At 39.2% G+C, this 27,957-nt stretch overlaps 2 protein-coding genes across 11 annotated transcripts in view; one reads left to right on the top strand and one right to left on the bottom strand.

Annotated features, from left to right (window-relative positions):
- Positions 1-118: 118 nt before the first annotated feature.
- On the top strand, positions 119-21,654 carry LOC121194186 (carboxy-terminal domain RNA polymerase II polypeptide A small phosphatase 1-like). 2 transcript variants are annotated; one of them, XM_041056872.1, is made up of 7 exons: positions 119-487; positions 8,205-8,353; positions 12,870-12,971; positions 16,232-16,288; positions 18,451-18,543; positions 19,340-19,525; positions 19,740-21,654. In XM_041056872.1, exons 1-7 carry the CDS (start codon positions 415-417, stop codon positions 19,866-19,868), a joined length of 789 nt encoding a protein of 262 aa, XP_040912806.1. In that variant the 5' UTR covers positions 119-414; the 3' UTR covers positions 19,869-21,654. The 2 variants fall into 2 exon arrangements, with proteins under 2 accessions (XP_040912806.1, XP_040912805.1); XM_041056871.1 differs by lacking the exons at positions 119-487; positions 8,205-8,353 and adding an exon at positions 8,888-12,153.
- A 534-nt stretch (positions 21,655-22,188) lies between these two features.
- The window catches only part of obsl1b (obscurin like cytoskeletal adaptor 1b), a 33,758-nt gene continuing 27,989 nt past the window's right edge, over positions 22,189-27,957 (bottom strand). For all 9 annotated transcript variants that reach the window (XM_041056865.1, XM_041056870.1, XM_041056866.1 and 6 more), the window contains 5 exons: positions 26,466-26,627; positions 26,093-26,197; positions 25,679-25,945; positions 24,560-24,829; positions 22,189-22,609 (listed from right to left, as the gene is read on the bottom strand). In XM_041056865.1, coding sequence (XP_040912799.1) covers positions 22,599-22,609; positions 24,560-24,829; positions 25,679-25,945; positions 26,093-26,197; positions 26,466-26,627 — 815 coding nt within the window. In that variant the 3' untranslated portion in view covers positions 22,189-22,598. The remainder of the gene's footprint in view (positions 22,610-24,559; positions 24,830-25,678; positions 25,946-26,092; positions 26,198-26,465; positions 26,628-27,957) is intronic.

A 27,957-nucleotide genomic window follows, 5' to 3' on the forward strand; every position in this document is an offset into this window, starting at 1 on the left:
ACAATGTTTGCCCCCCAAACACAATATAAGTAGACAACTGCACAATTAAACAGACGGTTATAGTTTGTTAGAAGCTTCATATCCTGCATTGTGGCTTTAAGAATGGGGCTTCCTTGAAACCGTCAAGTTCCATGTTAGTATTGGTCAAATAGATGAACTTGTACAACGCAACAACTTTTTAGAAATAACCTTTTTTTTTGGACTCTTAACCTTTGCGTTTTAAAGAAGTTTGGACCGGTACGGTTTGTTTTAGAAGCGTTTCCGTTGTTTAGAGCGTGTCTTTATTTTTACGGTCAGTATGCGCGTTTGCAGACAGGGAGTGGCAAAATATTTATATATATGTTTATTTGCCATAACCTCCTCGAACTAATTCTCATACATCAACAACGTCCTTGTCTGTGAGTGACGGATCTAATGGACCATTCGCCGTCGATAATCACGCAAGTAACCAGAGAGGAGGAGGAAAATGCGAGTTGCCATGAGGAAGGTGAGTTTGGGAAAAGTTTGCTGAACTATTCCGCTGCGCATGACAATGTCACCAGGACACAAGGCAGCGGCGTTTTCACGGCGCCGAGGTCTCTCAAATGTCAACTGCTGCTCTTTGGACGAGCTACGATACTCTGTTTGACATATACCCATATGCCCTCGAATAGCTGTAAACATTTTTACGAGCTTTGAATAAGTTTGCCGGTTTAGCCTTGTGTGTGTGTGTGTGTGTGTGTGTGTGTGTGTGTAGGCCATAACCATGGATAGGCGCATTTTTAAATATTTATAAGTCCAATAAGACATGAAATTGGATTTAAACAATGTTCTGAAGGAAGAAAGTGATTAATTTAGTGTTCCGCATAGTTTTTTTTAATGCAGAATGTGAGTTCTACATCAGAAATAATATGTCGCCTCAAAGGGGGCGTGGTCACAGGCACTGACAGTTCACTGTCATTGTTGTGGACTTGTTTGGATGTTGAGCTGCTTTAGTTTGTTTTTAGCTCTTCAAGTTTTCCCAAGGAGGTATTTTTTTCTAAGTAAACCTCACAGATTCTATAGATATCTCATGGGAAAGCCGGAAATTACACATTATTATGACAGGGACTGGAAAGCAGAGCCAGTGTTAACTCAGTACAATATCTCAGTGGCTCTTCATATCTTCTCACAGGAAATAGTTTGCTGTGGGTTGCATTGTTGTCCTTAAAGCTGTAAACTGTGTCAGTTAACCCAGGTTAATAGGTACTTCAAGTATGGAATATACAGTTCTATGCAAAAGCTTGGGGACCCTGCTAAGTTAATCACCTTTGGCAGATATCACAGCTTACAGACACTTTTTGTAACCAGTTAAGAGTCTCCCAATTCTTGATTTAGGAATTTTCATCCATTCTTCCTGTAGTTCACTTCAGATTCTGAGATTTTTTTTTTTGGCCTGTCCTACACAAACAGCATCTTTAAGATCTGAACACAGACTTTTCAAAAGCTTCAGCTGGTGTTTCTAAATGTAGTCCATGCTGGATTTTAAGGTCTACTTTGGATCATTGTCCTGTCCGAGACGCCGGCCTATTTAGATCAGATCCATTTTTCCCTCTGTCTCGTTGTCACACAAACCCAAAGCAGAATATTTCCACCACCATGCTTTTCATGAAATAAAAAGTGACAATGCATTAGCATTTGAAGAAAGGCTTATTTTAATGTCCATTTGCTTCTTGTGTTGTATTTACTTATTCTGACTTAAGAAATCACCAAAATATGTAAAATCCTTAGAGATGTCTGAGTGTTTGCACACAACTGTATCTCAACTTAAGAGCTTAAAAATACTGTACATTAAGCCTCTTACTCTTGCCAAAGGACAGTTCTGCAAACCACTATTTGTGAAAATGGACTGCACTCTCGCAGTACCAGGTATCACAGAAATAAGACTAAAACGTTTGACTTTATCAAGCAACAAAACATTCTCCTGGTCTCCACTGAGTGAGTATGACCTGCAGAAGGAAAAGAAAGATTAATCGATTCCAGTGTTACAAGCTATCAAGCTATCCTCTGAAAAATCGGTGGACTCCTCTCATGGTCAGCTTTATCATCATTCTTAATTAATTCCCTAAGAAGCAGCCTCGCTTACATTCAAAATCACATTTTTATACTGTATTTTTTCTGCAGAGCCTGGCTTTCGGAAATGCGCACAAGGTTTTGAGTGGACTCTTGCTTTCCTGTTAGCTTGAAAATGAGTGCAGAGATTCCAAACTTTTGGTCAGTGATTTGAAATCAGTTGTCTCTGGACAAAGCGATTCCAAATTTGTATTAATTCTGGTAATATTAATACAATGTACCAGTCATTCAAAAATAATTTTTCTAAAGCGACACCATTTAAGTCATACTATATATAGTGTATACACATTATACTTTGATCTGTTCCTGGGTCTTATTTAGCCTCTCATAAGCCATCCTTGGACATGTTCAGTTTTCAGATGATATTTGTCTGTTATCACCTACAGAGAATTGTTTAATCCTGGTAGCTGCAAACCAGACCACACAACAAACCACGACAATAGTTTCAATGATAGTGATGGCATCAGATTTAGAAATATTATTGTTCTTTTGCTTTGAAAGCTACAGTGTTAATCATTTTACCTACAAACTAAGCCCTAATCCTAGCAAATGTGTATAAAGTGTGTGAATGAGAGTTCACGACATCCTTGACCACCAACAAGAGCTCTATTCACTGCAGATGCTAAGCAGACTGGAAATTTCATGGCCACACTGATGCCACAAAAAAGCCATCATTGATAAAATCTAACCTTGCTAAGTGTTGTGGAAATGGACAGGTAGATGAGTCTGCTGTGAGGGGCTGCTTATTGGTGGCATGCTGGCTCTGTGGTTAGTACTGTTAGCCGCCTGTGTCAGCCTGGGTTTTATTTGTGTGTTTTGGCTTCCTCCTACACCAAAAAGCATGAAGGTTAAGCATTAGGAATGTGCACGCTATTGCTCTTGACCAAGGCTCTGTCCTCAGAGTGAGAGTTGGCTGCTTGTTGCCTACTGTTGGCTGACGTGCAGGGGGAAGATGAGGACCAGTTTCCCAACAAGGATCAACAACGTGAATGTTTATAGTGTTAAACAAAGCTTTAGGACTTAACATCTATAATTATTTCAGTAATAGAGTGGTTGTAAATTTTAAATTCTTAAATGCGTAATAAAGAAAGAGTCTAGCCTCAAGTGAACATTATACACCAGAGAGTGTTGATTGAGGTGTTGATAGTTTCAGTGTCAGCTCTTTCCATTGAAGATTCCATTCACACCTGGCATTAAAATGTATCTCGTATCCAGATTGTATCTAGATATGATTTTAACCTGATCACATTTTGTGTTAGATGTTAGTGTTGGAAGACTGGGTGTCAAACCTGTCTGTGCACCGTCAAACTTTTGATTTCATTTGCCAAAGCCAAAAGAGAGACCCAAGTGCACTCAGCCATACAGTTGGAGAAAAGGGGGCTGTCCATTTGGTACCTAGCAACAGGCTCAAGATACAGAATTTAATCCCACCTGTTTCCGCCCATGTAGTTGTTCTATGAGGACTGACAACGCAGTGCATTTTACACTTTTACACTAAAAGTGTAAAATGCACTTTCATGTGGTCAAACAGTCTCCAGTTGCAATCCAGTCACCCAAAACACATTTTAATGCCAGGTGTCAGTGGGGTAAAACAGATGCTAGTCTGTGTCAGTTTTATGAAAATGTGGCCAGATGTCAAACCAATGCTGCGGCTCTGGTCATGTACTTACTGACCAGACAGAGAGTTGAATTATACCACTCAGTGAGGAGATTCCCTTTTATCAATAGAATCTAAATATGTATATTTAATTTGGATCAATTTATTTTAAATTACCTATCTACAAATAAACAATACTACAAATGCCTGCATGTTTAATAAAGATATCCAGCCAGTGCTTAACTGTTTAACTGGGCAGCACTGTGCAGTGTCTCTGCTGTTACCCCTTGTAAAGCCGAGTCCAGTCAGGAGGTGGCAGTGCTGTACAGTTTACTAGTTAAAGCCAGCTTCAGCCTGGTCTCAGATTACATTCTCTTGGCCAAGAGGTCATGAGCCCAAAACATTGCTGCCATCCTGAAGTGAGGGGCCAGAGCGAAAGGAAAGGGGGAGTTGTCTTCAGCACTTCTTGAGTTTCAAGATTTGCTGCAGCCAAATGGGGGCATTATAAATCAATGAAAACTATGAAACGTTCTTTCAAAATGTCGTGCACAGTCTACTGCTAGTTCCACCCTTCTGTGTTTGGTGGCATATTTATCTCACGTTACTTCTGCAATATGTAGTTTTATGGGCATGATAACACTATTATTAATGCACATTTGCAGTTTATATTCTTTTCAGCAATCATTTTCCACGCCATCAAGCCACATCTGTTCACTGAGCACGGTAACTCTAAGTGACAGGAGTTTATGTCATGACTGTAAGTCTGTAAAGTGAATATTTTCAGATGCAAACATTTTTAAACCTTGGTCTGACCTGACCTAAGACCAGCTTGGCCACCATGAACCTGCCATACCATTTGCTCAGCAGGGGTGTGAGGCGAGTTGTCAGATTGTCACAGAATATCGGGTGTCAAAGTGGCGGAAAGTCGGTTGTGGGAGGCCTCATTCTTTTGGCGTCTGGATAGGAATAGAAGCAGCCAAGCACACAGGCATGCCTAGTCTGAAAGGGTCCCAGATAGGCCTGCTTTCAACTAAGTAGGCTAAAACATGGTGGTGTGGCGTGAGGTCGTTGCTGCCCCTTGAAAATGCTGTAACCTCATTATCAGTGTCTGAGCCTCTTGGACAGGGAGGTGTGAGGAATGTTGCAGTACAGTTTGCTTCTTACTCATTTCTACTACCTAATTATACACATGGGCCTGATTAAACAAACAGCTGAGGAGCAAATATGGTGGAACTAAGAAATTTAGCTACACTCACAATAATGTGATTGATAATTAATGATAAATGAAACTATACACCATCTTGCAATGGGAACAAGCTTACACCGGACCTGTCAGCATGTTGACCCATGAGAACTCAGTTTTCATTACTACATTATTCCACAAGCACGCAGTACTCATGGGTCAGACCATACCCATCTTCAAACTCGGCCTTCATTCTGATCTCAACTACACACAAATAAAGTTTCGTGACTGTATCTTGCACGGTTGTGACACTATTGCGGTGATGTGCTGTGTCCACAGACAGACCAGACTTACAAACACCTGCCAAAGTACTGAAAACCTTTGTTTTAGAGTGAAAGAGTTTACTTGTTATAAGTCAGCTGGTTGTGGTTGCTTGTGTTACATTTTGCTAAACTGGGCTTATCATCTTCCCACTGCTTTTTAAAATCTTGTTGCAGAGAACTATGATCAGTGTGTATCCCTGAAAAGTCAAGTGTCAAGTGTCAGTGTGCATAACATTGGTTTGTGATCTTTCTTATTTTGGACCTTAACTCGTTAGGAAGCTTTGAGAACGATGTGATGTTGCACCGTATATAGTGTCAGTGGTTTCATTTAGCTAATTTTTCTGTGAGAGCACTGACACTTTTCTGTGCAGTGATATTTTGTGCTGTGGTTTGTAGGTGACAAAATAAAGTTTAGTTTGTGACTGTTTATGGCCTAACGTGAGTATGTGGCACTATATACACAAGTGTACGGAGAATCTCATTATTAACCACTGTCAGCAGCTGCTCTCGCCGGTTATTTTAAGCACTCTGATGTGTAATGTCAGAAGAGTTAATGCACAGGGCAGCAGATATTTTCTAACACTACAAGCTTCACCTGCCCAGTTCCCTCACACGTGTTTGCACACAAACCTCTCATCTTGGGACCAAGAGAGGTATGTCCCAACAAGCACGCCCAGGCCGTAATGACCGCTCTCCAGTGGCTTCATCCACTTTCAGCTCCAGTTGAATGAAGCAGTCAACAGGCCAAAGCCATAGGGAATAACATTTGAATGTAGGTCAGACTTGTTCTGAGAGGAAGCTGAAACTGGGCCAAACAGAAAGGTTAATGCAGACAGTTGTGTTTGTTTTGTTTGGTGTTGTTTTTGTTTTGTTTTAGACTTGGCTGTGCCACTTTCTTTTGAGTGCTGTCATTGATAAATTTAGAATGGAATTGAATTACTATAAAAAGTTCACAGTTCATGTGTTTTGTTTTTACTCCCTATTTTTAGGTTTTCCTCATTTTATAGTCTAGGGTCTTTGTATTTAAAGCCAGCAGTTACTTTAATAATACTGAAATATGTTATAATAATTATCATATTGTGGTGATGACAACACACAGCATGATCATTCAAAATGGTACTGAACAGAGTTACTATGCACAGAGTCATCTTTTTAGTGAGTTATAAATTAACAGCTGCTATATTAAGTGGAATTTAAGCTGTTTAAATTTTCTTCAATACTGTATTTCTGATTTACAGTAGTCCTACATTAGATGAAGTTTTTTTTCAGTGATTGTGACAGTCAGTGTTACAACACGTTGTGCACAGGCTTAAAATTTGTTCCTGAAATCCAGGCTATAACAAACTTTATTAAACCCGAGAGGTTTACACATCCAGATAAACAGTAAACATACTGGAATGAATCACTTTTTTTTATTGTTTACAATCACTTACAGGACAAAGAAAAGCAGCAGATCTTCATCAGTTCACTTAAAGTTTTGTTACTTCAATTGGATGTTTGTCCTTTAGGTTACTTTCAATTATTTCATGTGACAAAAAAAATTATCAGTCTGATTTGATGATACATCCAGTATTGTTCACAGTTAGTTTGTATTCACTGACCACTTCTCCATTTTTTGACTGCTCTACAAGGTAGCCCATCTGTGCTACTTTTGCAGTTTCACCCAAAGCAGGTTGACAGGTCCGTGATATGCCCCATACTGAGGCAACAGATTTAATCTTGTGTGAGCGGCATGCTAATGTCTTAGCTGACAGCTCTGACTGGTCATCAAGGCTCAGCTAATTTGTCAGAGTTTTTTCTTTCTTTGTAAACACCAGCTCTCATCACTCTGACACCAGATGATGGGGTGTTTTTCTGCCACTTGTTTGTGCCAATAGCTGTTGTTACATGGGTTAGTAATGTTAAGACAAAAAGTAAGATAGTCTTCATTACATTTTGTACATTTCATTGCTGTATCTTATATGCACGGCCAAAAATACCATAGTATTTTATCTGTTTTGTAAATCATCCATTTAAAAAAGGTAGTAGAAATCAGGTAGTCATTAATTTATCTGTTCTCGGTGCATTTTGCTAAAAAAAACAAACAAAACAAAACAAAACCAAAAAAAAAACCACATTGTCTACATACAAAACCTAAATACTTTAAATCCTTTTCATTTTTCAAAGTATAGTGTGTATTTATTATTCTATTAATAACTACCTTTAATTTTGCTTTGTTTAGCATATATTGTGAAAGTCTCAGCTCTTAATGGTGAATGTCACCTGTCCCAAATAAGCTATCATACTATGTACAATACAAGATCCAGCTTTTACAGCAAGACATGCTTTCTTGTGTGTGTATTGCATATGCAGCCTGTAAGGGAGATGTTTGAGGTGTGTTTGTTTTGCAGGTTTATCACACAACAAAAAAAAAAAAACACTTAACAACTGCTTATTAATAGAAATACTTATGAAAATGATAAAAATAAAAATGTGTATTTTTAAATATGTGCATGTTTTAGGCATTATGCATCCCATAGAGAAACAAACGGAATAATTTAAAGCAAATTTTTAATCATTTAAAACAACTGATTATACACTAGAAATGAAACTCAATGTCGTCACCTGACTATCCTCAGGGCTGAAATACATACATGTGCTATACATATGCTTTCTTATGCAATATATTTTAACCTTTTGCTACCCAACTGAAATAGCCATGGTCAGGCAACATAACACAGCCTGACAGAACGCTGCAGGGGTCCTGCTGACACTACAGGGCTGCACAGATCAGATACATGATGGGAAAACTCTGGCGCCAATACTGACGTCATGAACTGGATCAAGTCCTGGCCAGATGTGACTAAAACACCACCCTCAGTATTTTTTAGGTACTAATGGAATAAAACTGTAGCAGCACAATTGCATAAAGAACTGTACGGTTAAGGTACTGAACTAAGAGGTCACAGGAAAGAATAAGTGAAAGCATCATCCCTTATATAACTTCTCCCGCTCTCTCACTCTGTTCCAGGTGCCAGCGAAGTTTCCCCTTCAAGGAAGCCTCGCAGGAGAGGCCTTTTCCACAGTCTCTTCTGCTGTCTGTGTCACAAAGAAACAGAACCACCGCCGGTAAAAAACTGTACCCCCTTACTGGTAGAAGAAAATGGGACCCTGTCGAAAGTAAGTTCGTCTCCCAACATCCCTCTCCAGCTCTCCCCTATGATATCTGCTCTCACACTCTCCTTCTTCATCGTCTTTTGAGCAGCATGAGGTCAGTGTGATTGGCAGCCATGTGATGCGTGGAACACATGTTTTCTTGGCTCAAAGCTGTTCATGTTTACACATCTCTCCTGTGCTGAGAAGTAATGTATGGCGGTGTTGAAAAGTACTCCATGTTTAGACATCAATCAACACGGCAAGGAGTTACAAGAAGCGCAGAAATGGCACAAATGTTACAGAAGTGCACCTCTGACTGGAAGATCACTGCATTCCAAAGGTCCCAAAACAGCCACTGTAGTGGTGCCACAAGCAAGGCACAGTGCACTGGTTGCTGCAGTGGAGACACCCTTTGGTTTACAGCAAAAAATGATCATGCAGATAAGGTATCAGGAGTGATTAAAGTAAAAACTGATAACTGATCAATTATTAGATAAATGCTCAATTATTCAGTGGAGAATTTCTGTGTGAAGGATGATTGAATATAAATGTGTGTTTACATATGCTAAGATGGTGCTTGATCCACCAATGACTGACCATTATTCCTTTACGTATTATTTTTTTGGACAATTGACAATACCCCCTACGGTTTAACTGAGTATATTCTTGGAAAACAACATGGCTTTTGGCAGTTATGGTCTGGAGATCAAGTGGTCAAAATGTTCTCAGGTGTCAGTTTCAGATTTATGCCTTAGTTCAGCCTTTTATAGAGATTTGATATTCCAGAAGTTATTTGTCACGTCTTTCCAAGCCCCCAAAATAAATTGCTTGGTCTCTGGCAAAGGGGGGTTGAGTCAAGTGCTAGTCTCAGTTTTGGTTGTGACAACCTGTCATGTCATCGTGCATGCTCCTGTTGCTGTTACTCTCTCGGGCTGGCTGTGGTCTCAGTGACTCCCCCCACCAGCTGTGTGACTATCCACTCTGAATGGACCCTACAGTTACCTGCCAGTCTTTTGGATTTGGACTTTGCAGGATCCTTAGAGACAGCAAGATCCTGCCCTTATGCATGGAGCATAAACCTTGAACAAACTTAGTCCAGACTGAGAAATAATTTCACCATGTATTTGGAAAACACAGAGCAAGCTAAAGTCTCTGGAGAAGGGGAGTCATCCGCTGAAGCGCTGCTTGCAGAACAATGCCATGTTCCCAAATTAACAGAAGCTGCAGATTTAACCAGCCTGTCAAAGGGACGTGCTGAACTTGGCATAAAGGTTCTTATGGAATACACTGAGAAAACTGTCAGGAGAGAAATGGACCCTTCTCTCCTATGCGTGGAACACTGCAACATGAGCGGAGATGAGACTGAATCCTGCACATATTGCAATGGACATGCCGAGGGCTTTGAGCAATATTCAGCAAGCGACGGATTTCTTGAATCCGACCAGACGCTCGATAAGTGTGAGACTTCGGGGTTAAGCCAACCATTTGACGAATGTGCTCAACACTGTGAGTGTTTTAAACCTTGCAAGTCCTCTGAGCACAGTGATAATCATAGCTTAGCTTCCAAATGTTGTCCTTGCTGTGAACACTGTTCAGAACACCTCAGATTATTTCAACAATGTAATCCCTCTGGTCAACAGTTTGAGTCTTTTGACTGTGAGCCAGATAAACTGACAATGAACGTTGACAGTTTTGGGCTGTGTGAAATGTCTGATTTCATACCGGAAAGTGCAGACCACCAAGAGTTACTGCAACAATACGAGCCTCCTGATCAGCAGTGTGAGTCCTTTGACTCTGAACCAGACACGTCAAGAGAGGACTCTGAACAATGTGAAATGACTGGTTGCACACCCAGCACCTCTGACCCAGTGGACTTATTGGGCAGTGGCACTGAACTTTGTGAGTATGACGAAAATCAGATTCAGAGTGAGTTCACAGATGATGATGATGATAATGGCGATGAAGATGATGAAGAGGGCTATCCACCTGAACAAAATGAAACAGAGGCCAGTGATGAGAAGTCTTGCAGACTGTCAGAAGATTTAAATTCCTCACATGTCAACACACCTCTCCACGTTTATTTTGATGACAGCGAACTTGTTCGGTTTGCTAGCGAATGCTGCGAGACATACCTGGACACTGAAGATTGCTCTCAGCAAGCTGCTACATTAGACATGTCCACAGACCACTGTGAGAAGTGTGGAAATGATGACCCTGAAACAAGTGAAGAGTATGAAACAACTCAAGAGTGTGCAACTTCTGACAAAACCTCTGACACCTCAGAGTTCTGCGCTGAAGAAGACAGCTCCTCTGATTGCTCTTCTGGTGAAACCAAATCCTTTAAGACTTGTCCCGAAGGCAGCATTCCTTCAGATCCCTGCTCTGATTCGTCTGGAGAATCTGAAAAGGGAGTTCAGGAAGATTCAAGTGATGAGCAGACGCAGTGGGAATCTTTTGAAGATGACGAAGAAATGGGACAAAGCCATAGTAATGAAAGTAATGAGGATAAAAAGAAAACACCCACTGTTGATATTGCTATTGAAGATTATTTTGATTTATTTGACAGAGCTGACTATAATGGACACGCATTTACACAAAAGCGACATTACATTTCCTGCTTTGATGGCGGAGATATGCATGACAGCCTATATCTTGAGGACGAGGCACGGAAGCATAGTGCCAGAAATGCATATACGTTTGAAGAAACTAACAAGGAAATCGATGTACAGGAAGCAGACATAAGTTTTGATGTATGCTCTGAAGAAGCATGTGAAGAGGCAGCAGATGCAAGTCCCAGAGATGATTGTGAGTCAGAGGAAAAACCTGAAGACTGGACCATAGATACAGAATCAAGTTTAGCAGAGGATGAAGTCGAAGAAAATGAATGTGAAGCCCATGCACTTTATGTAGAGAATTATGAACAAGCAGAGGAAGATGAAGACATTTTGGATGGAGAAACTTGTGCATCTGAGGGCCATGTTTCTGAAATCTGCCCTGAAGAAGAAGCAGAGGCCTGCTTGCCTTCTGGTAATGAGGAGACTATGTGTGCGCCATGTGCCGAGGACATCTCTGTTGAAGGCGATGCTTATGAAGATGAGCTGTATGATGAACAGAAATATGAAAATCTCAGTGACTGTACCTCTACAATCGATCACGTACATACAACTGTCATTGATTCCAAAAAGGATGAAAGGCCTGAGCCCGAAGATACAGAATTTATTGAGTGCTCAGAAATGGAGCCATATTGGTCACTTATAGATAAAGAAGATAACGGAGAGATGTGTGAGCCAGATGTTGAGGATTACTATGCGTACCAGATTAAAAGTGTTGACTCATCTGTTAAACAAGCCCTGAATGGGCTTATTATGGAGACAATATCATATGATCAGATGATTCATGGAAGAGCTAATGGGGATGGTTCTAAGAATGAAAGAGCAGATGCTCTTTTATACCTGAAAGAGAATGAGTCACAGACCTCTGGAGTTTGTCCTTCAGTGGAGTGCAAAGCAGTCAGGTTCGCAGTTGCTGAAGTTAGTGAACTGAGTGAGAACGTGGCCAGCTGCTCTGTTGTGGAAAATATGGCCCATGAACAAACTCCAGAATCAGACGATGACTGTGGGTTAAATGAAATTTCAGCAGAAATAAGCCCCCCTCTAGATATTATTCACAGTGTTGTCTCAGAACGTGCCAGAATCGGGGGATGGGATGCACACACTGAGGAAAACAGTGCCTCTGAACAGAGCAGGGATTCAGAAGAGGAGCAGAGTGACGATGAATCCTCCGAGCATTGTGAATGCGAGTACTGCTTTCCACCATTAGAGCAGGTATTATGAGTCTTTGCACCTTTAAAGTGAAGCAGAGATTAAATTTAGAGTTTTCAGAACTGTGGGTGAAATGTTAAATTATCCCAGAATCATATAAATAGGCACATGTACATACCATTCAGCCACAACATTAAAACCACTGTCATGTTGTGGCTGATCAGCCTATTTTAACATCATTAAGGCTGTACTGTCAACTGTGGCAGTGAATAAGTCACAGGAGATCTGCATGGTATCTGTGTCAAACTCCAGCTCTGCCCTAATTCTCACATGGCAGCTCACTCTACACAGACCAACACATGCACTGGTGTTACAGGCAGCCGTTATGGTCACGCCAGCTTGTTTTTAGAATCAGAATCACATTAACAAACACCCATCTCTGACCACTTGTTGAAGGATGAGACATGATATGGTGATATTTACATGCTCCATCAACGTGGCAGCAGCTGTAGCATCCAAGGTTTCCTTCAACCCCTCACCGAAACATAACAACACAATTCAGTCTCTTAAGTGACAAGAAGCGCACGCACAAACATGCACACAAAATGAGCGGTATGTCCTCCACAACATCTTGAGACGGTACTTATTTATGTTCAAAATAAGTACTTGTAAGCTGTAGCTGTTGCTCGTAGTGTCTTGAAAGCTGAAAGAGTTTTTTAATCAGAGGTAACCTTTGCCATCAATGAGCTTTAGGTCTTAAACTATCTGTTTGTCTTCAGGTTCCAGCAAAACCACTGCTTCCACAGATGAAATCAAACGATGCAGGGAAGATCTGTGTGGTTATTGATTTGGATGAAACACTAGTGCATAGTTCATTTAAGGTAAGTTGTCCTGTGAGACCTACTTTGTCATAGTTATATATGTATATGTACAGTATGCAGACATCATTACATACACTCACTTATGTTCCTAATCAAATATTTTGATAATGATTTAAGGGTCAGCTTATCTGAAATAGTATATAAATACTTTTCTTCTCACTGGGAGTGTTGTCTATTCGGACACTTCAAAGCCACTATGTATGTAGTGCTGATTATAGTATCATTCAAAATATTTGTAAAGTTGAAACATGTGACACATAATGATCCAAAGTGGTCTCCCACAATTATGTTCCTAGGTTTAAATCTTTTTCGTGCAGGAAAACCTGGATTCTGTGTCATAACTGATTACAGATAACAGATAATTATCATAAATCTAAAGAGTGTGAAAGAGCTTTATTGCTTGCATTGTTCAGTGCCACAGTGCTGGTTTGTGCCAGCTGCATGTAGTTTCCACTCCATTTCGACTTGGCACACAAAACGACACATGTAGTCTTGGTCTGTCTTGGCCAGGAGCAGTAACTTCCTGGAGTTGTGTAGTCACCATCAGGTTGCCAGGCAACCAGCAGATACTCCAGGAAGTTCTGCTCCCAACCAAGAAATAATCCAGAACATAATCCCCTGTAAATACACAGCTTGTTGTTTTTATATTACATTTTTTTTGTACAGAATAAACAAGGTATAACATGTTAATTAGTAAGCTTTAAAGCTGCTGATAGGTTGATTGTGTAACCTCAAACTGAGTAAGGCTAGCTGTTTCCAATGTTTGTGCTAAAATAAGAAAACCAGCTGCTAGATGCAGCTTCATAGTTACCATACTGAATACTGAGAATTATAGCAATCATCTAATTCTTGCTAAGAAAGAGAATAACCGTTTTTCCCAGAACTTTGAACTATAATTATAGTAGAGAAACTTGTCTGTAATCACTGCAGTACAATGGAGCTCTCAATCAGATTTGATTTATGGTGTTAAGAGCCAGTTTTAAAGCTGTCCACTATGCAGTTGTTCACTTTGTGGTTAACTGTATCCTACAAAGTCTATGGGTCATAGTGAGTAACAGCATCATGAATCTGAAGGTGCTGCTTGTAATCTGCAGGCAGTTTGACTGCTGCCATTCAAATTCCACTTAGCTCAGCTCTACTGAGGTGACAGGAGCTGTTTTAACAGCAAACAATTCAAGGCCACTGAGAATGACATCAGAATGACCTGAATGGATGTACAGTATAATCATCATTTTGCCTATTTATACATTATACAGTATTTGAAAAATCTTGACTGAATGTTTTGTTTCAAAAATAATTTATACATTGTTATATCCCATCCAAATGAGTTTCCTATCTACTTGTTTCATTTGGGCTAAATGGTTTTCATGGCCTTTTTTTATACGCTTGACTTTTAATTTCCTAAGAGTTCATCTTACTCTCACTGACTATCTGTTTTTAGGCTTCCATTTTGACTGTCAAAACAATCTACTTGCCAAGCAAAAGTATGCAAAAATAGCATAGGATTTGCACTACATCATTTAGCATGCTTTTAGGAGGCACATGACTTATTTTTATCTCAACAGATGGGGCTCATATGCCACCTATACATTAACCATTTATTTTATGGGGACTCTGATTTCATGATGCAGAACCTACCTGCATCCCAAAACACGTGTGAGATCTTAAAAAAGCAATTAAAATATGATGTTCATGAATAAAAGGTAAGAACACAAAATTATCATCGCTCTTTTTTCAAAAATGGCTTGTGAATAAATATGAATATGTATAAGTCTGTGTTAATAGACTGTAGATGTTCCTAGAAAAAAGTGGCTTCCTTTTGTTTAGTTTGATACCTTTTAAGGTAGCATTCAGTGAACAAAGTAATCAATGCCAAAAGTCAAGGCTCCTGTGTCACGACAAATTATGTAATGAATGCCATGTGGTGTTTAGTCCTTCTCAGGTCACAGACTGTCCTAAAGGATGTCACTGGATATTGCTGCTAGCTATGTGTAAACAGGGTCAGACTCTGTGAACTCCATGTTTAACACAAGGTGGATAATAAAACTCATTATTACTTTGACACATATACTAAAAATAGTATTAGGTAGCACAGAGTTAGTTGTACGTGGAAGGCAAAGGAAAGCCAGTGTCCTGTGTGACGCACTCTTTAAGCTATTTGAACAGAAATGGTGTAATTTTATGTGAAATAAAAAATCTATCAAACACACCTTTACAAAAAAAAAAGCTTCAGGGCGCTCAGTCTCAAAAGTATTAAACGTTATCCATAAGTCATATTTTGAAAAAACTGTATTCAAACTGTATCCAGCCAAACTGTCAGTCAGTCCCACTCTTTATTTAAAGGTGGCCTACTTGTCACCTTACAGCTTACAGCTACACATTTACACTACACATGATGGCAACATAAAACCATATAGAGTCCTAAATGCAAGAAGTCTAGCCACAAAACCAATAGGCTACCACTCATACAGTACAAACATAGCTGAAAGAATGTAGTAGCCTATAGAGGCAGAAGTGCATGCAGACTCACGAGTGATTAAAATAGTATTAATCCAACTGTGATGAGCAGATTCTTCCATATCATCCTCATATTTATTTTTTTAAAGTGGAGAAAACCTTTGGTCCAATATATATCATATTAAGCCAATGATATCTGTTAAGGGGGATAGAAGTGGGTTAGTGTGTTGTGGTGTTTGCTCAGCCCATGAGCTCAGACAGATTGCTCACTGTAAAATAATGGAGATCTGAGCCAATGAGTTATTCAAATAAATCCTTGAACCAGCTGGTGCAGAACATAACATAAGCCAGCATGCAACACTAGAAAAAGTGATGTACATTTATTATGAATGTATACTTACGTGTTCTGTTTATGATTTATGTTAAACTTGCTCTGTCTTACTTACATTACCTCATAGTTTACCACTTTAGGCCATGGTGTAATTCCTCATATAGAACACACATGAGGTGATACTAACATTTGAGAAGGATATTTCAAATGTGAGAACTGCCTAAATAAATCAGATATTTTTAAGTGCCTTGTCACTTTCTGTAGCGCCTGTATTTCAATGGTGGAAATGACAAGAGTCATATTATGAACAGTGCTGTGTGATTTAAAAGACGCTGAGGTGGCGTCTGTGTGTCTATTTGACACATCTTCACTTCTGATTTATTCCCTCTATAAGAAAGTATTGATTTTATTTTGACATAATCTGGAAATTGCTGTTTTGGGGGATTAACACTTCTCCTTTCACTTTCAACAGCCAGTGAACAATGCAGATTTTATCATTCCAGTGGAAATTGATGGAACAGTTCATCAGGTATGCACTCGAAACTCTTAACCGACTCTTGGCTTTGCTGTCATCTTGTGCTGCGCTGGAATGTTAAAGCTTATAGCACCAATCATGAAAGATATTGTCTCTGCATGCTGGCACTGACCACCATTGCACTCTACTGATGACACACCAGTAACCAAACTAAGGTCTATACACCACCTGACCTAAAAAGTAGGATGGTTCGCAAGCTCTCACGATTAAAATTCCATAATCTTACACGGACTCCAGTTTGCACTGGAAACACTGTGCTAGTGCTCTGACAGTGCTGTAGCCCTCTCTGTTGATGGCTCCAAGCAGCAGGTGGCTATTTCAGTGGCCTGACGAAATGAGGAAACCCTGGCAGGCTTCTCAGAAATCACTGGCCATCAATCTCAGTCTGTGGCGCATGTTACGCCCTGCTCATTGGTGCTGGGGAATGGCAGTGACTTTTCCCTGCAGGCTGTAAATGGTAACTACAGTCTTTTGTGCTGGGCCTCCGAGAAGACAGGGGAGCTTTGATGTCCAAAGGGCCTGGGTCTGTTTCAAGTAATCCAGGATAGGCTTGTTTAAGTGGGGAAAGCCTATTCGGGATGACTTGGTTCAGAAACAAGGCTGCCAGCATCTTAGTGGAAGTAGAAGTCTTTTCTTACATTCTAATGGATGTTTTAGTTGAATATTACAATTTTGTCTATTCTTTTTATTTTGAGTAATGTCTTTATATCAACATACAATTATCGACAGACAAGTGGTTCACACCATCAGCGCTGGGGTCCAAAAGTCAGAGACCACTTAAGTCAAGATACTAATATTTTAGATTTTTTTTTAATGTAATAATAATATTGTATTAATATATAATTAATAATATAATATAATTAATAATTAATAATGTAATTTTCAGTGCAAATAATAATATCAGCTTAACAATTTGACTGAAAAGTTGAATCTTTGAAAAAATGCACTCAAATTTCAGAATATCTTAGTATTTGATTTGTCCCTGTTTTGCTTTAATGACCACATGCACTCAAACTGGCATGGACTCCGCAAGTTTGTGCAAAACCTGATGACCCATATTCTCCCAGCATGATCTGACAATGTTCCAAAGCTTCGTGTGATGTTACCGAATGCTTGACTTTCCCAGTCTTCATTTGCCTCCATAAATGTTCAGTGGGGTTGAGATCAGGTGACTGTGGAGGAAAGACAGTCAGGACTCTCTGGTCTTCAAGTGGTTCTTGCAAAGCTTTGAGGTGTGTTTGGAGTCATTATCCTGCTGCAGTGTGAATGCTTCTTCACAAACATGCAAACCAGAGGGTGTAGCAAGTCTCTGTAGGATGGAGTGGTACTCCTCATTGGTCAGGGTGTTTTTAGTGCAGTTGTCCAACTCCAGAGGAGGCAGAACACCCCCCTACCTTAATCTTCCCATCACCATGTTTCACTGTGGGTATAATATACTGCAGTATAATTCTCTGTCCTGACTGTCTCCTTGCATTCACCCTTCAGTTACTGCCATCAGTCTCAGACTTTCATCAGTAAATAGGACTTTCCAGTCATGCACTTTGAAATGCTGGTATTTCTTAGCCCAGTCCAAGTGTTTGGCCTTGAGAACAACAATAAAAATTCAATTTATGACACTGTCGCTTAGTTCTGATGCCATTTTTCCCACTATCATATTGCTACTTAGTAATGATCTGCAGTGACCTCCTGGAAACTTGAGGCAGAACCTTATTAATAACAGGTGAACACTGGCTGCAAGTTGAGTTAGTTGGATGAGCCTCGGATGAGCAGATCCGATCCACCTGAGTGTCATCTGAACGCATGCCTAAGTGGTAGGGATACAACTCAAGGAAATCTGACCTTTTGTAAAAAGAAGTTGGTCAATGCCCCAAATCTGATAGCTGACCTAGAAATAGAGCTGAACCTTGAATATTACGTGACATAGCTTCTTGTGTTTTTGAGTGTTTGTGAATCCTCATTTTGATTAATTCCAGGTTTATGTGAAATTATCTGATTTTTGATGTGGTTTCAGACTTTTGGACCCCACTTTGCGTGCGTGTGTTTGTATGTAAATAGTACCATATACTGAGTCATCTGTGCTCCTGATCATATTCCTAATAACTTAAACATACAAACTGTAGGTTTCATACTCCTTTGACTTTTGTGTCTCCACCCAGGTGTACGTGTTAAAGAGACCCCACGTTGACGAATTCCTCAAGAGGATGGGAGAATTGTTTGAGTGTGTTTTGTTCACCGCAAGCTTAGCCAAGGTCAGTCTGCTGTCCTGAATCTGGGTCACTTTTTGCTAAAGTTTGGCTGGAGATTGCAGGCTGGATAGTTTAATGCCAGTGAACACCGCTGTAAACAGATCTGTCCATACGTGATGTGGAAAGTGACACCTGTTGTTTCATTAAGATTATGCTTGGAATTATTGGATGCCCAGTCTCATTTTTGTGTGTGATTTATAGGTGACCTTCCACATATACCCTCACACATAAAGATATATTTATGATATCTGTCAGGCAGTTGCACATACAATTTAACCTCTCACATTTACTTCAAACTGTGTTAACCTTCGCCTTAACTTTCTGAAGCATCTGCCCAGTCATTAGTCACCATCTCTCTTTCTCACACACACACACACACACACACTGCCTGATTAGGTTTAGTTACCATGTTTGTCCACAGCTCTTGACAGTATCATGGGTACATTTGAGATATAGTGTCAGAAATCAGATGCAGCTCTTTTGCCTGTCATGTTTGAAAATGTCCAAGCTTAAATGTTGCGGGTATCACTTATGGCTGACACTGTTTGATGCTGGTTGGTTGTTGGACTGCGTAGGCCTTAATGTTCAAGTTTAAAAATGAAACAGCTATAGAAATTCACTAACTGCCCAGCACCAAACAACAGACAACGTTAGTGAAAAGCTAGTGAAGAGCCAGATTTTTCTCTGGAGTTAGTGGAGACCAAAAAAGTAATTCAAAAAAGTAGCTCATCCCTTTTTAAAGCTAGCCCATTTTTTGTTTCTGTTTTCATTTTTTTTGTTTTGTTTTTTTTCCCACTAGTATGCAGATCCTGTGTCTGACTTGTTGGACAAATGGGGGGCCTTCCGGAGCCGTCTCTTCCGGGAGTCGTGTGTCTTTCACAAAGGAAACTACGTAAAAGACCTGAGCCGTTTAGGAAGAGACCTCAACAAGGTCATCATCATTGACAACTCCCCAGCCTCCTACATCTTCCATCCCGACAATGCTGTATGCCATTCATATTTCTCTCTCTGCAATACATTAACATACAGTATGAATGTGATTAAAAGGCATGTAATAGTTCTCTGTTATTCATTAAAATCTTCTGTTTTTTTATAACGATATTAAAATAATGTTAAGTAATATTAATGATATATTAAGGGCTATGGGGAACTGAAAAAGTCCTCTAATTCCACTAAATCCTGCTTTTTCAAACCTCCAGGTTCCTGTAGCATCCTGGTTTGACGACATGTCAGACACAGAGCTTCTCGATCTCATCCCCTTCTTTGAGAGACTAAGCCAAGTGGATGACATCTATGATATTCTCAAGCAGCAGAGGACTTCAAGCTAACAGAGGCAGGGCACTAGGATGAAAATAATGTTCAGTGGCTGTCATTATGGGGCCACGGAGGCTGGTGGGCCAGCTATCCCCACACTGCTTCCCACTACAAGGACCATACTGCAAAAAAAAAAACCCTGTAATTTAATCTCCTATTCTTATAGTATGAAAAAAGAGAAATCAATCTTCTAGCTGGGTTTGGTGCTTCAGCATGGACAGTTATCTAATCCCAGTGACAGAATTTCTTTCTTTTTAGTAATGCTAGAGAAAGATTTCATATGAGATTAAATGTACTTTTGTAGATATCTTTTACAGTGCAGCTAGAGAGTTGTTGTTGTCGTTATGTGATAGCGGTGACCTATGTGAGTGTGCTGTAAACCTAGATTGTGTGAACACAAATGTTCAGTGCCATACTTCAAATGAACCACATCAGTCATTGTCATATTAGTACAATGTAGCATTCGTAATAGTATTTGAAACTCTCACAAGCCCTCACACAGAGAACACAAGTCAGTGAACATGGTCCCTGGAATCTCATTCATTTTGTTTGTTTGTTTTCTTGTTTCTTTGTTTTTTGCCAAATGGCCAAATGGCCAAATGTGTATGTAGGATAAGACAATCTTTAACTCTTGAGAACTTTGGTTTAATAATTTATTTTTTAAAAAATGATGACACATTTCACTACAAAATGCACACTTTGACACGCTTCAAACACTGTGCACGTACTGTATGACTTTGGAAAGCTACAAACAAACAGTTTGTGGTGGGAATTTGGCTCCAAAAATAAACCATATGCTTTAGCTTTTGACTTCAGATTGAAAAGAAACCATGCCCAATAGTCCCCTGCCATCAACTGTAGTATTTATTAACTACTTCACAGATGATTGATAAGGTTTAATCTCTATATTTTAATATTACTAGAATCTAATTATGAATGATAATAATCCTTTTAGATTTAGCTTCATGCCCAAAACGCCATAATCTTCAGCCCAGTGTAAGATTTATAAAGTGTAGAAGTCAGACTTTAATGGACAGTTAGGGATTAGCATTAAGAAAACAGACTAAGCTGCACTGATTGGACCTTCCTTACACAGAGATGTACCACTGCAGAAATGGTAAGATTATTTTTGTACATAGAGCGTATCAGGATTTTAAGCAATTGTTTTGATTTGGTTTTAATGTTGTTTCATCTAATGTTGTTTTATCTTTTGAGTTTTCAGTTGAATCGGCCGCTACAGCGTGCACAGCAACAATGCAAAGCTGTTTATGTGTGCAGGAGGAGGCTGTGAACTACTGAGGCGATGAGTTTGACGTTTGATTTGAAAGCACACTATGATGCATCCTGTCAGTAAACTTGAATTCAAACTTTTTGTGTGTGTGTAAGACATTAATGGAGTCAAGTGTCCTGCCTTATCGATCTGTATATTCAGTTTCATTGGGAAAGCTTGTGCCAGATGTGTTCTAGCCCTGATTTGCTTTGCCTCAGTCTGGAGCGAGTGTGTATATTTGTATGTGTGCGTGTGGTTTTCTGTGTGATTGCATCAGTGTGTGTATTTACATTAGTTTGAGATTTCAAAGAAGATGCTTTGACAGTATGTGAGAAGCACAACCTGTCTTGGAATAATGATTAACTTTTTTACTGAATGCAACCAGAGTATTAACGTTGTGACTCAAGTAAAGAAACTGGTTAAGTGAGTTTTTAAACTGCTGCTGATAAATGGTTAAGATTGTAAAAGAAAAAAAAAGACTAAAGATATTTCTACCTTGCATCAATAAAGCATGTTTTATTGAAACAGGACATATTTCACTACAGTACTTTTTTCCCCACGTATCTAACGCTCAACACAACATGGCAGAGGTGAAAACAAGTCAAATGGAAAAATGGAATATGGAACAGATTTCATATGAAAACAACTATCATTCTCCAATAAGTTCAAATCTAACACCCACTCAACAAGCATTTCAACAAACATGCCCTGATTAGCAATCAAGGTGATCAAGTAATTTTTGTAACCTACTTTTTTCTAAATTACCTGATTTTTGGCCCAATGTATTTACATTACAAGCCACTTAATGCGAGACAGATTATTTTTTTTTATTCAAACTTTTCATCAAAACATTAAAAACATTATGTCTATACAATTGACAAATGATGAAAGTAGACGTTAAATGTGAAATTTAATGAACTGTTGCTTGGATGATCCATTCTAAAAATTTGACATGGATCGGGGGGTGTCAATTGGGACCTAACCTGTCTTCTACGTGGTAATAGCGGATGCTGGTGTTACTGCTCTCCAAACCAAAACAAAATCTGAGTCACTGTCACAACAGCCACGAGTGAAGCCCTTTGATTTTTACAGTATTTAAATCAGATATCGGTTGGAACAAATACACGTCCAGCTTCAACCTTCACAACACGGTTACAGTCAAAACACTTTCACACAGGACATTTATTTACAGTCAAACTGCACTTTGTATTATGATAAAGGAACTGCTTTAAAGTTTCTTCACACCCTATGACAACTCTTATATGAACAGAAATCTCGTTTCTTGGCGGCAAGTCACTGAAAGAAAATCCACTCCTTGAATTAACTGAACTGCATGAAAAGCCATCACAACCCTGTTTCAACCACTTTTACATACTGTAAGCAGATATATAAGCAACGTCTATGTTACAACTTGAAAACATCAATACAACAAACAATCCAGGTCAATTAGGTGATGACAGAAAGAAGATGTCACTCAGGGACGACCTGTGAAATTTGAGCAAAGAAAAAATATTAAACTGAGGATCAGAAGGCATCAGTCTACAAGTTTGACCTTATTTTGTCAAAATGTGTATTTGTGGTGTCCTTTACACAATAGGAAGTTTTTGCTGAACATGTTTTAAAAAATCTGTTGCAAATAACTTCAGTGATAATTCTTTTAAGACAGACCTTTCAAAGTCTTTCTGGGGCCTAAAATGCAAAGCAAAATTATAACAAAAGTAAGAAAAAATACATTTGAGTAACAGGAATATTTATTTTCTTTCTTATGCCTTTAATTGTGACACCTCAGATTTCTCTTGGGGCCCATTCTGTTGAACCATGATGACCATTCTATCAATCTTGTGATAATCCTGACATGGATTTTTGACCAAACCAAAGACCTGAAAACAAATCAATAAATTATAACCTCTACATTTATATTATCATATGGCCTTATTGTAGCAACTATAGCAACTACACTGTATGGTCTACGACTCATGTATCGCACTTAATTTTGAGTTGCAGTAGTTTTAATTTTCTTAGCTTAGTTGTACTTTAGTGAATTTATGACCAAAACCAGATGACTGAACATAATTCAAATAATAATTCAGACCTTTACTGAAGAATCAAAAATCATAGAACTTTCCTTCCTTTGCAGTGATGTAGAGATACAGAGATACCTCAAAAGAGGACAGTACTCAGTGAAAACAATCACCCATCGAGGTGAAATGGTTTGAGATCATCATCGTGAATTGTCCAGGTGTGGTTTGAGAATGTATAGTGGATAATTCCATGAGTTTGGTGCGCAAAAACTAAATAAACCCACAGGGCTTGAAGCATAAGACAGTTAATAGAGTGAGTTAAGGTCCAGTGGTCAAGCCCAGCATGAATGTTAGATGATAATACTCTGTCGTTTCAAGCCAACATAATAAAACTAAAAATAGTTTACTCTCCTGCACATTTAAATAGGTCAACAAGGGTCTGCGAGTATGTGCTATGTACTGCCTGACCTACATATTAGCAGATAGTGCAGGACTATAAACACAGAATGCGGCACACTGCAAGCCAAAGCATTCACTGTATTTATTGCTATGTGCCGCTGCACGTGCCGTGCAAAGTCATACAACACAACGCACTTCATGGAATACACAATCAGTCTGAAGGGTTTATGTTTGTCTTTTCTTTTGTTTTTTTTTTCTTTGCTGTTGTTTGTTTTTAACTTCTTATGCAAGCATGGGGGAGGCGGGCCTCCCTGGGGGAACATAGAACCACTGCAGAGGGGTCACGGGTGACCAGGGGAAAAATTAAGTTGAATAACTGTGATTTATGTAGGGAAAACAAACAAACAACTGTTTGCTGAGCTTTTTTCAGCTTCTCAAGGGGGAGATGCCAGAAAAGGTTTGACAACCACTGCTGTACATGTACTTGTGATATCTCTTAACTGCCATGGGGGGCAAACTCAAGACTTACTTCCATCTAGTGGTTATTTTGTGAATTACATCACTGGGTTATGAATTGAAGCCTCTCACCAGCTCATCAGCTAAATTCTGTAATACCTCTGAGGGCAGTAAAGAGCCAGACTTCTCAAGCTAATGCACCCTGAACAACATGTCCCAGGACAAAAACTTAATCATAGCCTATTACTATAAAAATAACTGTTAATTATTATTAACTGTACATTGTACATGGTTATCATTTTTTAATGTTACATGCATGGTAATCTATGAAAGGATTTCTTTAGCTCAATTGATTATCTTGACACCTTTGTTAATTATTTTATACCATGTAGCATCAATGCAGAGCAACACTGTGATAAGTCTTTAATGTTTATATATAAGAATCACGATTCATTCCTGCAGTCTTTAATGACTACGTACATAGGCGGGTTGAACTGAAGTAAACTGTTCAGAAAATTGCAATTAAAAATGCTTTACAACAACTTCCTCTTTCACTTACTCAGCACCAGGAGCTGGGCTCTGCTCTTCGCTTTCCCGGAGGTGAACTCCACCACTCCATTCATGTCTGGGGAGGTTTGTCTGAGGGTTAGCCTGTGGACTGTGCCCATCTTCTCCAGGCGTACCCGAGAGCTGGGCTGTAAGGGCTCCCCATTCAGACTCCACACAGGAGCTTTGAGGACAGGGACTGACACCTCACACTCAAAGCAGGCTTCATCGGGGGCCGTGACCTCCACGTCTTTCAGCTCTCTGACCATAAGCAGAGACTGGGCTGAGGCAGTGGGAAAACAGAAGGAAAACTATTAGCCTTTTGTTTATAAAGACACATTTTAAGCATGGTTCCCTAAAATTTCAGTTATGATATAAAAAAAAATGTAATGGTACATATCTGAGAGATGAAAAAGAAACTTTTCACACTTACACTTACTGTTTTTCTGCTCTCTGTTTAGCCATTATCCAATTTTTGAAATCTATTCCATCAGCTGCTTTGAGTGGTATGTGGTAGATTCCCAGTTTACTTGTTCAGCTAACCATTTTGGTATTCTTTTAATCCCTTTATTTATTTTAAAGACAGTTTAGACAGAAATGTCATGTAAACGGTATTTTTCATCTATTGTGACTGTTCTCAGTGAGGAACCGCTGACAAAACAGATGTATAATAATGTATATACTGATCTATAATATGCCGGTAGCTTTACCATCCCAAGGGAAGAAAATATACGTGTTAGTTTTGCTTTGCCAGTAGATGGAGCTATGAGGTTTTATCTGATTATGTACCCTCCATTCCCCCTGTTGCACTAACATTGTTGTCATTGTTATTTAATATTTAGTGTGTTGCTGCAAAAAAAGGAGGCACTGCTGTTGGGCTATGATAGCTTTAGTCCTGGATTTGTCACTACTACTACTACTATTCTTGGCATAGATCTTCCATACCAAACACATACCAACAACAAGAGCAGTAGTCCATTATATACTGTTCATGTCCATCCCAGGAAGAAATAGCTTCATTTTTGTTGTCAGACAGGTATTGTGTGTCAGATTACATTTTATTTTGGCTGTAAACTACACAATAATATAATTATATTTTATATTAATTATAATTAATCATGAACTCTCTTACCCTCCACTGTCAGTTTTGCAGAGCATGTATGCTCTCCAACCTGGACACTGTACGTGCCCTCATCCTCTAGCACCACGTGCTGGAGGATCAGTTTGCGATAACAGCCCTCGCTGCAGATCTCAAAGCGCTCGGAGGGCAGTATGACATTGCTGCCTTTGTACCAGCGGATGCTACATCTGGGGTTAGACACCGTGCAGTCTAGGATCACACGGGTCTTCTCGAGGGCTGTCTTATCCTGCAGAGGTTTTACAATGTTGACAGGAAGCTCTGAAAAGGAAGAAATGCAGTTTAAGTTTAGGACATACTTTATAATTTGATGACAGAAGAAATCAAAATAAACAAGAAACCTATTTGTGTACAAACATGTATACATACTTTGAAACACCTAACAACATGTTTCCATTATTATAATACCTTCCACCTCCAGGTAAGCGATGGATTCAACATGTCTGGCTACAAACTTGATCTCTCCAGAGTCCTCTGCTCGCACATTGCACATAAGAAGAAAATGTTTGGTCCCTGTAATAAGAGCAAAATGAAAATGATAAATAATAAGTCATATAATTATTGGTTCAGTTCTACTAGACAGAAACTATATAGTTCCTCACACACCATATTTCCATTTCTATTCATGAGATATTATTTACTTTTTTCTTCTTTTAATCTGCTTAACATATTGTAGAGTATCTGCACATTTGATCTGTGTTGTTATACACTTTAAAAGCATAACATCATCAGTAGAGATGTGCAGGACAATGAGTTTCATATTTATGATTCTGAAGCTGACCTTCCTGGCGGATCTTGATGGTGCTGGTGGGTTGTATCCTCTCCCCATTTTTGTACCATTCTCCTGGCACATCCTCCACTGAGATCTCACAAAGAAATACAGCGTTCTGATCTTCCTGCATGTCCAAATCCTCAAGGCCCTGCAGGATCAACAACTCACGCTCTGCCAAAAGAAATGATAATTCAAATATAGAATAAAATGTTTAAGATTTCAGTGGACACCTCTTAATACTAGAGAAAACAAACAAAAAAAACCATCCATGTTAATCTCAAACCTTCTTGTTGTCAGAACAGGAAGTCTGTGCTATGATTCCCTTTCCCCTTTTTAAAAACACTGAATATATAGAATTGTTGAATTTTCTGTGCTATAGCCTACAACTACATGTTGTGGTCTAACCATTATTATAATACAGTAAATATTAGGCAAAGTCCTCTGATGCACTGTCATTAAGGCTATACTAGAAATCCACAGCAGATGGCAGTGTTGTGCCGTATTTGGAAGGCTGAAAGCCAGGTTCACAAGCACAATTACCTCCCACCGTATTACTAAGGGAACTAAAAATACTACATTTACCACAACAGAACTATCACCACAATATATCATAGTAAATACTGCTTCATGTATGGTCACTAAAGGAGTAACTAGGTATGTCTTAATGGGAATAATACAAATACTTCCACTAATATGAATACAGGGAAAAAGGCTGGGTGAGCAAATTTAACAGGGCTAAATGTCAACCTGAGAGCAGTTTCTCTATAAAACTCTCTAATTTTATTTACTCTATTATTAAATGTTCACCTAGGTCTACTTTAAAAAAATATTCAAATGAACTTGTATTATACTCTAAGTCTTAAATGTGTAGAAATATACAGCATGACTGTAAAACCTTGTTCACCAACACAGGTGTTTTCCATCACTGGTTATTTTGTACTGGGGGTTACGTGAGGTCACCAGACTCCATTAACCAATAAGAATGATAAAAGTCTAACTTGTCCCGCCCAAACAGGTGTCACATGGCTAAGAGGCAAGAGACTGAGTGATGTCAATCAAGTCCAGTCTCTACCCACCCACACAGTCCTGAGTAGAGGTCTAATCAGCCTCAACTGAAATCACCTGTGTGGGTGAGCATGTAGCAGCTAACAGTGGCTAACACAAACAAAGATGGCAGCAGTTGTCTGGAATTGTGAGTGTGAGGTAAGTTTGTTTGTTTTTTGTATATTTACAGTCTTCTTACTCAAAATGATCCTGCCTGACATTACCAAGCTAACTGCACACAAACAGACACACACTGTGATGCAAGCACTTTAGTTAACAAAGTGTTGACGTTCTGTGAAAATATCTACTGTTGTACACATTTTTACAAAGCTGAGTGTAACTCAGTTTTACTCCTCCTGCTCCTGTCATATTATGGTGCAACCAAATCCTAGGAGTGGTTTAGATAAGCCTAAAAGTATTTAATGCTGTTTTTCTTTGGCACCATTTACTGCCTTTC

The sequence above is a fragment of the Toxotes jaculatrix genome, chromosome 15, assembly GCF_017976425.1.
Source record: "Toxotes jaculatrix isolate fToxJac2 chromosome 15, fToxJac2.pri, whole genome shotgun sequence".
NCBI classification, from domain to species: domain Eukaryota; kingdom Metazoa; phylum Chordata; class Actinopteri; family Toxotidae; genus Toxotes; species Toxotes jaculatrix.

Coding starts and splice junctions, on each gene's coding strand:
- LOC121194186 (XM_041056871.1), top strand. CDS start 9,448: ATGTATTTGGAAAACACAGAGCAAGCTAAAGTCTCTGGAGAAGGGGAG. Junction 16,289..18,450: donor TTGATGGAACAGTTCATCAG/GTATGCACTCGA, acceptor GTCTCCACCCAG/GTGTACGTGTTAAAGAGACC. Junction 19,526..19,739: donor TCTTCCATCCCGACAATGCT/GTATGCCATTCA, acceptor TCAAACCTCCAG/GTTCCTGTAGCATCCTGGTT.